The 13,270-nt window shown below is 41.7% G+C and overlaps 2 protein-coding genes across 2 annotated transcripts; one reads left to right on the top strand and one right to left on the bottom strand.

The window, feature by feature from the left end:
- Positions 1 to 270: 270 nt before the first annotated feature.
- LOC128458968 (WAP, Kazal, immunoglobulin, Kunitz and NTR domain-containing protein 2-like) lies at positions 271 to 2,952 on the top strand. Its single transcript, XM_053444042.1, has 3 exons — positions 271 to 480; positions 1,197 to 1,513; positions 1,752 to 2,952. Exons 1-3 carry the CDS (start codon positions 271 to 273, stop codon positions 2,950 to 2,952), a joined length of 1,728 nt encoding a protein of 575 aa, XP_053300017.1.
- A 6,935-nt stretch (positions 2,953 to 9,887) lies between these two features.
- On the bottom strand, positions 9,888 to 12,662 carry LOC128457975 (interferon-induced protein 44-like). Its single transcript, XM_053442549.1, has 7 exons — positions 12,651 to 12,662; positions 12,496 to 12,538; positions 12,104 to 12,302; positions 11,500 to 11,649; positions 10,952 to 11,123; positions 10,736 to 10,836; positions 9,888 to 10,631 (listed from the first exon to the last, which is right to left on the bottom strand). The coding sequence occupies exons 1-7, from the start codon at positions 12,658 to 12,660 to the stop codon at positions 10,467 to 10,469; spliced, it is 840 nt and encodes a 279-aa protein (XP_053298524.1). The 5' UTR covers positions 12,661 to 12,662; the 3' UTR covers positions 9,888 to 10,466.
- Between the last annotated feature and the right edge of the window lie 608 nt (positions 12,663 to 13,270).

Genomic DNA, 13,270 nt, shown 5'->3' with positions numbered 1-13,270 from the left:
ATCTTACGTGGGTTTGCAACCGCGCAACCTTAATCTCTTGCTACTATTAAACGTAGGGGCGACCAACCTGGAGAGCTCTCCACAGCCACACGGCTCCTGCGCGCTCCCTCGCTCCGCTCCCTCCGCTCCCAAATGCACTTTGGCTCCACTGCAAAGACTTTTTCCAGAACTTTAATTTCGTGTTAAACTAATCTGCCTCTCGTTGGATTTGTTTTTGTTTCCCCCACCCTCGGGATTTCTTTCGCGCTGGTTCTTTTACGCGCGCCGGACATGTGGTGGATGCTGTTTCCCCGATGGATTTGGTTTCTCCTGGGACACTGGTTTATGGACAGCCGCTGCGTGGGAGCGATGCCGATGCCGATGCCCATGTCCGTGTCGAAGGTGGTGTACTCTCACGCGGGCCTGTGCCCCAACGAGCTGAACCCCAACCTGTGGGTGGACGCGATGAGCACCTGCATGCGCGAGTGCGAATCTGACCAGGTGAGTTCTGCTGCTGGTGCTGAGGAAGCCTGCTGGGAGGGACGTGAAGTCCACATAGAGCTGATATCTTCCTCAGGCAGAATTATTTGATTGGATTTGAGAAAAGTGTTTCACAAAAGTGTTGAAATAAAAAACTCATACTGTATATCTTTTTACACCTACATCTTCATAAAAGACATTTTAAAACTAAGTCTAGCATTGGTTAAATATCAGATTTTGTATCTTGCAGAGAATTTAAGCACAACTTTCCCGAGACTACTGAATATGGAGGTTTTTAATATGGCAATTATTGAATATTTGTCGAGGTTGAACAAACCACCAAAATAATGGGCATCATGAATATTCAGGTCCAACTCCTGTGTGTAATCCTAACGATTTCTAAGAGGCTCCACTGGATAATAAATGGTTCCGATTCCCCTGAATGTTGAACAGAAAAATAACCAAATCACCATCGCCCCATTATTCCTGCTTTTCTTTGCTCTGTGCATAAATTACTGCCTGACGGGATGAAGCTTATCCCATGGGGGGGGGGTTAAGGAACGACAAAAGAGGAACCCGAACAAAACAAAAAAAGTCTAAATAGTTAACTTGTTCATGTTGTGTCATCGTGGAACTATCCACACTCTTATCCAAATTGACACATTTTCACTGAGTCTCAGCTGTAAGAATCAAATATGTGGCACCAAAAAGTTGTGTTCCTTTTTCCATCCTCATAGGACTGCGAGTCGTTTGAAAAGTGCTGCCCTAATGTGTGTGGAAACAAGAGCTGCGTGGCCGCACGCTACATAGACATCAGGGGCAACAAGGGCCCCATTGGAATGCCGAAGGGTGCCACCTGCGACAAGTTCATGTGCTCTCAGCAAGGGTCCGAGTGCGACATCTGGGACAGCCAGCCTGTTTGTAAGTGCCGCGACCGCTGCGAGAGGGAGCCCCACTTCACCTGTGCATCTGACGGCATGACATATTATAACAAGTGCTACATGGATGCAGAGGCCTGTTCCAAGGGTATCTCTATCTCTGAGGTCACCTGCAGGTAACATGTTAAGTATTTTAGACCTCTACTTTTTGTTTTGGGTGTGATAAGGTAAAGTTGTACTTTTTTTTCCAGTCCTCACAATTAAGAAATTTCGAAACGACAATTTGTCCGGTGTAAAAAAAAACAAACTGTATGGAAACTGTGTACAGAATGTCAGCATAGTATAGTTTTCTGTGTCATGTCAACAGGAGCCTTTGACTCTGATTAATTCCTTTCTTATTCAACCTACCCACAGGTATCACCTGACCTGGCCGAACACCAGCCCGATCCCTGCGGAGACCACCCTCCATCCCACCACCGCCCTCCAGACCACCCTCCCCGCTGACATCCAACTCCCTGCCATACACAGCGGCCCCACCCAGCTGGCTGTCTTTGTCGGGGAGACGGCCAGTTTCCTGTGTGACGTGTCGGGGAAGCCGCATCCGGAAATCACCTGGGAGAAGCAGCTGAAGGGCAAAGAGAACATCGTGATGAGACCGAATCACGTACAAGGGAACGTTGTGGTTACTAACATCGGCCAGCTGGTCATATACAATGCACAGCTTCAGGATGCCGGCATCTATACATGCACAGCCAAAAACGTTGGGGGGAGAGTCTCATCGCACTTTCCCCTGGTGGTGATCAGGAGAGAGGTGAAAGGTAAGAGCGCAGAGGGGAACAGTACGAACCTGCCTTTTCCAGCCGAGGAGTGCCTGAAGAGCCCGGACACCGACGACTGCGGCGAGGAGAGCATGAGCTGGTATTATGAACCAAAGAGGAACAACTGCTTCACCTTCACCTACAGCCAGTGCAACAAAAACCGCAATCACTTCGACACCTACGAAACCTGCATGCTGTCGTGTGGAGGAGACCTGGCGGCGCCCTGTAGCCTCCCGAGCCTCCAAGGGCCTTGCAAGGCGTATGAGCCTCGCTGGGCCTACAGCACCGACCTGAAGAAGTGCCAGTCCTTCGTCTACGGAGGCTGCGGTGGCAACGAGAACAACTTCGAGTCCAAGGAGGCCTGTGAAGAGATGTGCCCGTTTCTGAAGAACCACAACTGCAAGATGTGTAAACCTCGAGGCAAGATGCTCGCCAGCTTCTGCAAGAGTGACTTTGTGATCCTGGGGCGTGTGACGGACCTGACGGAGGAGCAGGAGTCAGGCCACGCCCTGGTGACCGTGGAGGAGATCCTGAAGGATGAGAAGATGGGTCTGAGGTTCTTCGGCAAGGAACCGTTGGAGGTGACTCTTCTGAACATGGATTGGAACTGTCCCTGCCCCAACATCACCGTGGCCAACGTGCAGCTCATCATCATGGGAGACGTTCAAAACGGGATGGCCGTCCTGCAGCCCGACAGCTTCGTGGGCTCCTCCAGCGCTCGCAGAATCAGGAAGCTCCGGGAGGTCGCCCACAAGAAAACATGCGATTTTCTCAAAGATTTCTCTGCCGTCCAGTAGAGTCTTTTAAAAATCTCACAACCGCTGAAAGTCAGTTACGTTGTTTTCAGATCATTATAAGCTCCAGTGACCTCACCGGTGCGACCGGCTGCAATCACTCATCTGTAGCATCAGAGGTTTTGCTGCCTGATTCAGATGCTTCTCTTTTGCTCCTTGACAAAGTCTCATAATCACGTGTCATAGTTGATCATCAGTTGTTTTCATCCATGATTTCCTCTCAGACACTCTGTCAGAACTGTCCTTTCTTATTAGAATCAGGCAAAGACAGTTTTGCTGTCAACGCCCGAGATACACTGAAAAAGGCAAGTAGAATATATACATATACCATGTATAAAGTATTTAATCTTCATAACTGTTTTATTAAATGACATTATAGTTTTCCTCTCCTGATGTAATTTCCTGCAATGTCGTCCATTTAGCAGTTTTAAATCAATTAGCTTGTTTGCTTTATCTTTATCTGGGATCACCCATAATAGACGTTGTATAACAACTATTCAGAGCCCTTGAGCTCATGATAATGCAATGAAGCCTCAGTTCATCGACCAGAATCAAATAAGCTTGTTGGCTCCATTCTCTTGGAACCTGTTTTGTTTTAATTTACAGAATATGTATGTGTACTTCTCTGCGTCATATTTATTTTGTCGTGATCTATTTCTCATTCTTTGAGAGACATATTTTTATTTTATCAAATATATGCTAGTGTTCGGTAAAACCTGTATGGAATAATATGATGGCAACTTAAATAAAAGTAATTTAGAACATATTACATTGTCCTTGCTTTCTGGTGCTTTGCTGTTGAGGTCTGTCACTGCTTGGGACCAAATTCCTCAAGGACTCATGTGGATGTTCCGCTCTGTAGCCGAGGGTCCTCCATCCATGTCCTCCTCTTTCCACTTGTATTCCACACACACACACACACACACACACACACACACACATGGGGCCAAGTCTGGCATTAAAATCTGAAGCAGGTCACATTCCAGCCCAGCTGTGGTGGCCTGCGGAGCTGTGTGTTGTGTTGTGTCTGGGTCTGGGGCCCTCGCATAACACACACCCCACCGGCCCTCCATTGGCCTTGTGCGGCCCCTTTCATGTGCAAGAGGCCGGGGTGAAGGGGAAGAGGAGGAGGAGTGGGACCTCGGCTGATTCTCTCTCTTTCGTTCCCAGCGTTCTACACATCTGTGCTTGAGAGCCATAGTAGAGAACAGGGAGAGGGATGGAAGGAGAAGGTCAAGTAGAAATAAGGGAATTTAAATTTCATGTAAAGTCACATAAAGCTTGAATATTACATTTTATTAACAGTATGAAAAGTATTTTGTCGAGTTTCTAGCTAAGAAGGAATCCTGGCTAGTGAAAAAATGAGAGTATAAACGTGCACACAGGTGCAATGTCATGTGAGGAGTAAGTCTGGGCTAAACTAAACCACAGGGTGCCTTCAGAATTAAATTCACCAGGACCAGCAGGATGTACAGGAAACAAAACGTAAGGAGTCAACCCGCCACTGAATGGTTTCCCCCTTCCCCCTCTGCCCTCACATCCCCTTCTTTATCCCCCTTCCTCCGCCGTATTCCTCAACTGTCTGACAACGCAGACTGACAGAGAGCCAGCCTTTCGGCGGCGACCTCTGACCCCCCCTAATGAAAAAGAGGCCACCAAGGAATAGGCCACTTTCATTAGAGCTGTTGACAAGTGTTAAGTGACTGGCTGAGCTCCAGAGCAGCTCCACACGGCCCCCTTGATGCTCTGCTCATCACAGCTGGCTGCTGATTCCAGTAACAAGTTCACTGAGAGACCACCAGCCAGGCAGCCTGCCAGACAGACCATAATAATAAGCCAGACACACACAGGTACAAGAGGGAGAGGGGGGGGGGGCAACGTCCTCAGTGACACTGTCGGTTGGTAGGGTTGGTGGGTTTCTCTGAAGAAAACTAAAGCACCTCAGAAACTTAGAATAATTGACATGGTTTCTCAGTAAAACTTCAGCTACAACCATCATCACAGCAGCTTCTACCCATAATTCCACTTTCCAGTTAGTCATAATAAATGTTGGATTTTACAGTTCTTGTGCTGTTGTTTTACTGTGTGTAGTGCAATCAATGCAGCTGTCCACTAGGGGGCAGCACAATATTTAGCATAGTAGGTTTATAAAAGTAATATGTGTGTAAAAATACCCAGAATAGCATAATTGTATGTCAGTTTTGTGTTTTCTATAAATGCAAATTATTGTCATCAATAAACTTGACTTGCAGTTCATTTAATTTTATTTAGGTTAATATTGTGTTCACAGGACATACGTCCTTTTACTGTGTACTGAATATTGCTGGTTGGAAGAACACACATACATACAGACACACAAAGTGTCACTCGCCCTCCAAATGCCTCCACAAGCAGTCAGCCAGATGGTCTGGTAGATTGCGCCCGATGCACTGGATGTATACTTGCTCTTGACGTGTGCACCTTCACACACAGATGCACACACAGTGTCAGTGGCAGCCCTCCAGAGCACAGCTGGTCTGTGTGTTGAAGAAGGAAACAGGCGGAAGGACGGAAATATCAAGACTCATAAATTACTATGAGAAAATGAGAAATATACCAGCATTGGTGTAGTCTGTAAATTCACATATAAACAGGCAGTGGCAAAATATTTGAAAGGAAATGTAATGTGGAAGTTTTTGTTATTAGAAATAAAAAAATCCAAACACTGACTGATTTTCTTCTTTAAATCCTATACACAACAGCATCATTGCTGTATTACACTCCTCCTATGGAGGACAGGTGAAGGAGGATGATTGGAGAACATAAGGTCTGAATGTTTGCAAGCAGGACACAGTATGAAGGAGATGAGACATAAATCAAAAGGAAAAATGAAAGCAGGAGAGAAGAGAACAAAGTGCAGGAGAAGGACAAAGTGTCGAGAGGGGAAACCGAGAAAGGTAAGGGCACAGTATAAAGGAGAAGGGGACAGAGGGAGGACTTCCATGAGTGAACGATGAAGAGGAAAGGTCATCGTAGCATAAGAGGTTGTAAATTGTCCAGAAAAGGAAGCTGCTGCTGTCAACTCCCAGGGAATCTGTTTCCCCCTTTATCTTCCTGCTTTCTAAAAATAGCACCGGCTCAATGTAGGGGAAACTAGGACACTGTAACCACATGTCTCTCTGTTACATCTATACCTACTTTACATCTGGATAAATACAGCTGCGTAGGTAGGTAGGTTAGGAGGTAGGGTAGCTGCGTAGGTAGGAAGGAGGGTAATTAGGATATCTGTGTAGGTGGTCAGGTAGGAGATCAGGTATTGGGAAGTTCAAAGTTCAATGTGTATATATCGTCCCTTTCAGGAAAATCGATTTGAAGCTTGGATGGTACAAACCGACAAAAACATAAACTGTAAACAAAACGCCCACACACATAAAACACTAACACACTGGTGGACAACCTATAGAGACATCAGGACATAGAGTTTACCATGTGAATGGAAATCGGGACGAAGGAAACCTTATATCTCTTGGTTCTCAGAACAGGCACCTTGAGACAGGGGTGACCTTTAATGAAGTAGCCTTCCTAACTGGGTAGGTTGGTAGGAAGGTTAATTGGGAGGTATTTATCTATGATGGGGAAGAAGCACAAAAATATGTTAGTTTCATAACAGCCATTCATTTATAACATTGTCCTCTTTAGCATGAATAACAAACACGCAGCAACTATTTCTCTTTAGATGAAGGTTTCTTGAATTAACAAGGCTGGAACTAAAAATACCACTTTAAATGTCAACATGCAATTACACATGCCTTGACATGAAACTGAACGCAAACACGTTAAGACTTGTATGGATTCCCACCACTGATAATCAGAACAGGAAATACAGACAAGAACGGCACTTAAAACACACGACTGTGGAAACCGTTACTGAATTTTCTCAGTCTGTTGATATCATTCACACAAATTCTTGTTTTTTGCATCTGCTCCATTTGAATGTGTCATTAAAAAATAGTCTTCATCCAACGTGAGACATATAAATAGACCTATATACACAAGCTCCCACATATAAATACACAGGAGTATTTATGCATCAAGGAAAATATGTGTATTTTACACACCTACACCTAAATTGTCTGTTAGTTTAAAATTGTTGTGTGTGTTTAAGTGTTAGTTTCAGTGTTAGTGTCAGTCTTCTTTTTAAGGGAATGATAGAGAGAGAGAGTATAACATGGAATTGAAAAAAATCCAAACAGACACCGGAGAGAGGGAGGAAGCGAGGATGGGGAGTGGCCAAAAAAAAAAAAAGGAAACGGAGGGAGGGGGTGGGGATGCTCGGGACAAAATGTTCTAATCCCAAACCAGCATCACAGAGAGTTACGCAGAGTTCATGCTGTTTCTGTTTATGGGGACGAGGACCTTCATCCTAATGTGACCCTGCAGTGTAGGTCAGCTGCTCTCAGTGACTGGAGATGTGACTCATCCCAGTCACCTGTAACTGGGAAAAGAAGGGAGGCTCATGAGAGATGGGAAAGTGTGCAGTACAGTAATGTGTGACTTACAATTAAAAATTTTGGGACGACATCACAGGGTCACGTGCTAGCTTGATGCACGGGCTGGAGGTGTGACACATTTAGCCAGGAGGAGGAGGAGGAGGAGGAGGAGGAGGAGGAGGAGGAGGAGGAATGTTCCTCCTGGTAACTCCAACCTTGACTTATGTACATGCTGTATCTATATCTGGTGTCCTAACATGAACCAGTAGAAGCAATGTTATAGGACTCACCTGCTTTGTTCACAGTTGGACTTCCCTGTGAGGACGGGACTTCATGTGCTCAAGAGGAAACTGATGTGGAAGAGGGACAATGGTAGTTGCAGCTTAAATGGCTGGAATCAGGTCTAGCGAGTTCAAGACTAACGTTGAACTGTAGCTCAGTTAAAAAGACTTAGACGTCATTAAAAACCAGAATTTAAGGTTCAGGAGGGATCATGAGGAATAATGACATGTTCACTTGTGTTGTAGTTGAGGTCAATTGATTGAGAGGCCTTGTTTTCTTAGCCTTCCTGCAGCAGCCACAGGTTCGGTTCTAACCCTTTTCTGCATGTCTTCCCCGCTCTCTCTCACCATTGCACACTTTCGCAGTCCTACGAATTTAGATGAAATACCCCAAAATATACATAATTAAATATGTGTGGCTGTAGAGGGCGCTGTTGCCTAGTAAAAGTGTTGCTTTAAGTTGGCTCTTGTTTGACTAAGACCTTCAAACCGGCTCCTGGTTAAATCTTGTGACTTTCATTTTCTACAAGCTTTATTCAGAATGTGAACCATGTGGGGTTGGAGGCTTTCAAGCTGTTATTAAATTCGTGAAGTAATGTTTTTTTGAATAATAATAAAGTAATGTTTCTTAATAAATGACATATATATTGCCTGTAGACTTAAACTCCTCAGGCATCAAATAACCTGTAGTTCAAATGTGACCACAAAGTGACAACAAAGTGCAGTGCTGCTCCTGAGCACACGCATCAAGTCAACTCTTCTGTCAATATGTAATCAATTAATAAGTTAGAAACATTTATTAGAAAATATACATTTACATACAAAAATATGTACTATACCTACCTATCTGCTTTCTAGGCTCATGTGCTCCAGAGAAGTTTGAACCAGACACCGACCTGTTGTTGTTGTTCATGAGGAAAATATACCAAGGCCTGTCTCATTGACACAGATCTCATTTCTAAACAGGCACTGTAAATAATAGCACCACCTGGTGGTGGACACAGGAAGATCCAAATAGTGTGTTACATGGTTATGACAGTTAACTGAAATATAACCAAACCAAAAGTGATGTAGTCTAACAATAACAGAATTATTACAAAGTTGTTATTAAGTATTTTGTATAACTTCAACATCACCTCTAGTAGTTTCAGCATGTAACATTGTTGGACTGAAACCAGGAGTCCCAATTCTTTCAATGATTGACCTTTTATTTTCCACGTCATTATGTTTCATTTAAAACCAGTTAGTCTTGGCAAAATAAAACTCTATAAAATTGCACTGAAACATCACAAAGACAGTTTTGATTTCACCTTGTTTCCTTGCAAATAATCCTCTTAAAATAAAACTAGCACCAGAAAAGAAAGATTTCACCTTTTCTTTTTACCAAAGCAAATGATATAAAAACAATATAGAAATAACAACAGTATAAATCTCTAATGCTGCTAACAGCACGGAAGCTAGCTTACAAACTAAGAGTTTTAAGTCCTTTGTTTAAAAGACAAACATTTACTGTTCATATTACTGGATAGATATAATTGGTCCTTCTCTTATTCACAGTCAGGATAGTTTCACATTCACTTGTATAAGTAGATGACTCTGTGGCAGCATGGACAGCGATGCTCCACATCTTTGCAGGAATCAATGCAGAACGGGATGAAGCTGCATAGAAAACATCTATGAGGAAAACAAAGGGAGTCAGGACTTAACAACCATTTTCTCCCTACAACAATAACTTCTAAAACAAGATCTGAAGATAGAACGTCATGAATATCATAAGATATATTCTATAGTACAAATGCTTTTGGCATAAAAATACATATACAGACAACATCTGTTCCACAGTGGTGAAATATATAATTTGAACTGGTTGTATGACTATACCTCCCTCAAACAAACTCATAACTTTAACAAAATAGCAACAGCATGTCATTGTTATATAGCTTCAAATGTGTTCAATAAGCGTCACTGTACCTACCTGTGACTTTCCACTAACAAGAAGGTCTCTTCTGGAGCTGCCTGGTCCTGACTTATGCAGGAAGAAGGAGAATAAAACTGAGAGGGTCCCGGAAGAAGAAATGTAATGAGGACGGTACAGAAAAATAATTAGAGCTTGATGCCACACTGATTGAAAACTAAGTAGAGGAAGGGATATCTGTAAAGCTGCGTCTGCTTCATCGATGTACCACACTGAACAGTAAAGAATTTTATTGTTTTTTGCACAGAGTATAATTTTGATATTTGTACTTCATTTCTTTCCACCACCAGGAATTCACGATACATGATACAAAGCCAACAATAACGATATAATGAATCAACTTATATTGCAAGAACATCAAATAACTGTACTTCAAAGAGTTCCCAGAGAGATAAAGTGCAGGATTGAGTGACTAAATTATTAATAATATAAAATATTTGTCTGTTTGTCTCAGGTGATGTATTAAATACTGGGAGTCAAAGATAAAAACGAAAGCTTTTGAATGACTCCTTTCCGGAGGCACCTGAAGGCACCATCACAAAAGCTGAGTTGTTGACCAGATCACGTGATGACGTCACACCAAGCTAACGACGTAATGACAGAGCATTGTCCTGCTATTGTGCAAAGTCTCAATGAGAGAAATTATATAAAGACTTTAGGACCTAATTTTTATGGATTTTTATTCCATATTTCATGCTTCAAGCTTGCCTGCTTCACAAAGACAGTAAACATTGGCTTAATATTTCCTCATTCCCCGACAAATGGCCTACTGGGTTTTTGCCTCAGGGGAATTCATGTTTCCAGATTGAGGTAGTCGTCTCCATACAAAAGCATCTGTTTCAGTGCGCACACTATCGCAGCGTTCACTTTGTCATTTGACTCAGTTTCATGACTGTAGTTCTTCAGAAGGAAGATGCAGTTCTCTGGAAGGCCCAGCTGCAGGTGGAATCCTTCAACCTAAGTCAAAGTAACACAATTATGTTGATCACTAATTTTACAGCGATGAACAAACATGACATAAAATCAGAAAAATGACATTGTGCAATAAATCCAAAATGTACCTGTTCCTTCAGGTAATTGCTCTTATAGATATTGCTTGTGTCCTTTTTAATCTCGGGACAGGCTTCATCAACTCTGGTGATAATAACCATTTGGGGAATTCCTGTCGATAAAGAAACCTGATCAGTATTTCAAACATTTGTTTACTGGTATTTTGACTCATACAATCCAATGTGACACTGTTAGTCCACGCAGAGAAACAATTGTTGTGCACTCACCCAGTTCACTGGCTGCCAGTCTGACATCTCTTATCTTCTTCACCATCTCAGCACTTAACATAGACATTGAGTCTGCATGAACAACACCCACCAGAAGGTGAACTTTGTCTTCTAAAGTGGGATGGGAGTTGTAGCCATAATCACCCTCCTTCAGTTCTTGGTCAGGGTCAAACTAGAAATCAATCAAAAACAATCAGATCATGTTTAATGTAACTTAAAGTTTTTCACCTCATTTGTTTGTCTCGTGCACTTACACACATGCACACTCATGTTGTTAATGTGACACACATTCCTGACGTTGATCACATGATTTAACTGATGTACATGTGACTTCCATGTGCCCCAAACTCAGCAATTTGCCAATAGAAAAGTTCGATATGAAAGAAATTAAAGAACAATTCACTTTGTTTTATGAGACAGGAAATGTGCGCATCAGGTTTGTCAAATTTCAATAATAATTTTGATAACTAAGATGAATGTAAAACAAAAAAAAAATTGTGATAGTTAAAATAAGACTTTAATTAATGTGAAACTTCAAAGTGTTGTACCTTGTAACCTTCTGTCACGTGTCCTCTCAGGGCCAGTTTGACGTCTTTCACAGAGACTCCACTGTCAAAATCCTCCTCAAGGCCCATGATGTCACTTAAAACAAAAGGGTAAGTGGCCCCTGGATTTTTGTGAAATTTGAAGGTCTTGTACTGTAAGGCAGAAGTTGCAATAATTTACATCAATGAATCAAAGTTAATATCAGCAGTTGTCTGTGGGCCGATCAGGAATGTGTGGGGAGGCTGGAGAAAAATGATTTGTACAAACATCCAAAGATTAAAACTCTGGGCCTCTAGTTCACACATTAACCTGAAATTTAAATGGTTGCAAAGCTATATGAAGTAAAAAACATTTAGTACTCAGATGATCAACATACAGATTTAGAAAGATGTAATGTTTCATTTCATTTATTTTGTGCTGACTAGAAATTATTGCTATGAAACATAAAGACAACATTTGTACAAAACATTTGATGTAAATGTTCTGTTTTGACATATTAATATTAGTAGAAGTTTCTTTGTATTTAAATCAGTGAACTACTATTGAAAATTAATTCCTGTGGTTTGTTACCCTCAATGGAGTTTTATCCTTTCCTGTTGTTCATACCTGTCTGGTGAAGCTTTTCTCAGAGATTGCATTTGTCTGAGCTCGAACAGCAGGTCTGCCTTTTAAAACGCTGTCGACAGAGTTGATGAAGCTCGACTTTCCAGCACCAACTGGTCCATAAAGCAGAATCCTGAGATGTTTGACCTGTTTGTTTTCAGGCTGGTAAGATTTCACAAACTCAAGATTTTCCCTGTACTTCCTGTAAATTACAGAAAATCTTAAACAATCAGAATAAAGTGCTGTATCAATTTTATTTATGATTGCACAGCATTGCAATTGTTATCCTTTTTTTTGTCACACACACAACAATGAGCTGTTTCAGTCAAGTGTCAGAAGCACAAACACTGAGGACACAATGGAATCACACTGACTGAATGTTAGATCATACTCACTCTGACACCTTCCTCCATGGCTGCTCTAAGAGTGGTGGAGGAGCTAAAAAAGACCAAACAGTGATTATTTGAGAAGTATTTTTTGTTATTCTTCATTTGTTTATTCAGGATAGTTGTAACATATTACAAGAAGCTGAACATGTAACAGGACTTACCTCCTCCCATTGCTGTAAAGTAGAACATTCAAACAACATGTTAATGCAGGAATTCACCCCAGAGGAGGAAAATGCATTTAGATTGTAACTTAAAGGTCCAGTGTGTAAGATGATGGTGAAAGGGATCTATTGACAGAAACTGATTATAAAATAATCCTAGTGATGTTTTTACCAGTGTGTTTCATCTAAATTGTAAAAATTATTGTGTATTTACCCTTGAATGGTTCCTTTAAATTTAAATACTTTAAATTTACATAAGGAGCAGGTCCTCTCTACGGAGGCATGCAACATCACCACTAGATGTCACTACATTGTATACACTGAACCTTTAAGCATAACTGCCAATACAACAATTCAACATCTAGTTTTATATAAGAAAGAATTCTTCTGTCAAATTCCTATTGAGTTACTTATTACCAGCAGCTTGTAATGCATTTTGTTAGGTGAAAAAAAAGACCCCATGAGGTTTTGCTGTTTATTCACTAGATGCAGTAAATAAATTAGCTTTAGCTTGACACTCACAGTTACAGTTACAGTAATAATAATAACTTTAATTATAACTTTTTTTTATAGCACTTCTATAAACAAGGTTTAAAAGGGCTTCACAAAAATTCCTGGCA

Source organism: Pleuronectes platessa, chromosome 16 (assembly GCF_947347685.1).
Source record: "Pleuronectes platessa chromosome 16, fPlePla1.1, whole genome shotgun sequence".
In the NCBI taxonomy this organism is placed as follows: Eukaryota; Metazoa; Chordata; class Actinopteri; order Pleuronectiformes; family Pleuronectidae; genus Pleuronectes; species Pleuronectes platessa.
Note: the sequence above shows the minus strand (reverse complement) of the source record. Positions and strands in the feature narration are given on the sequence as shown.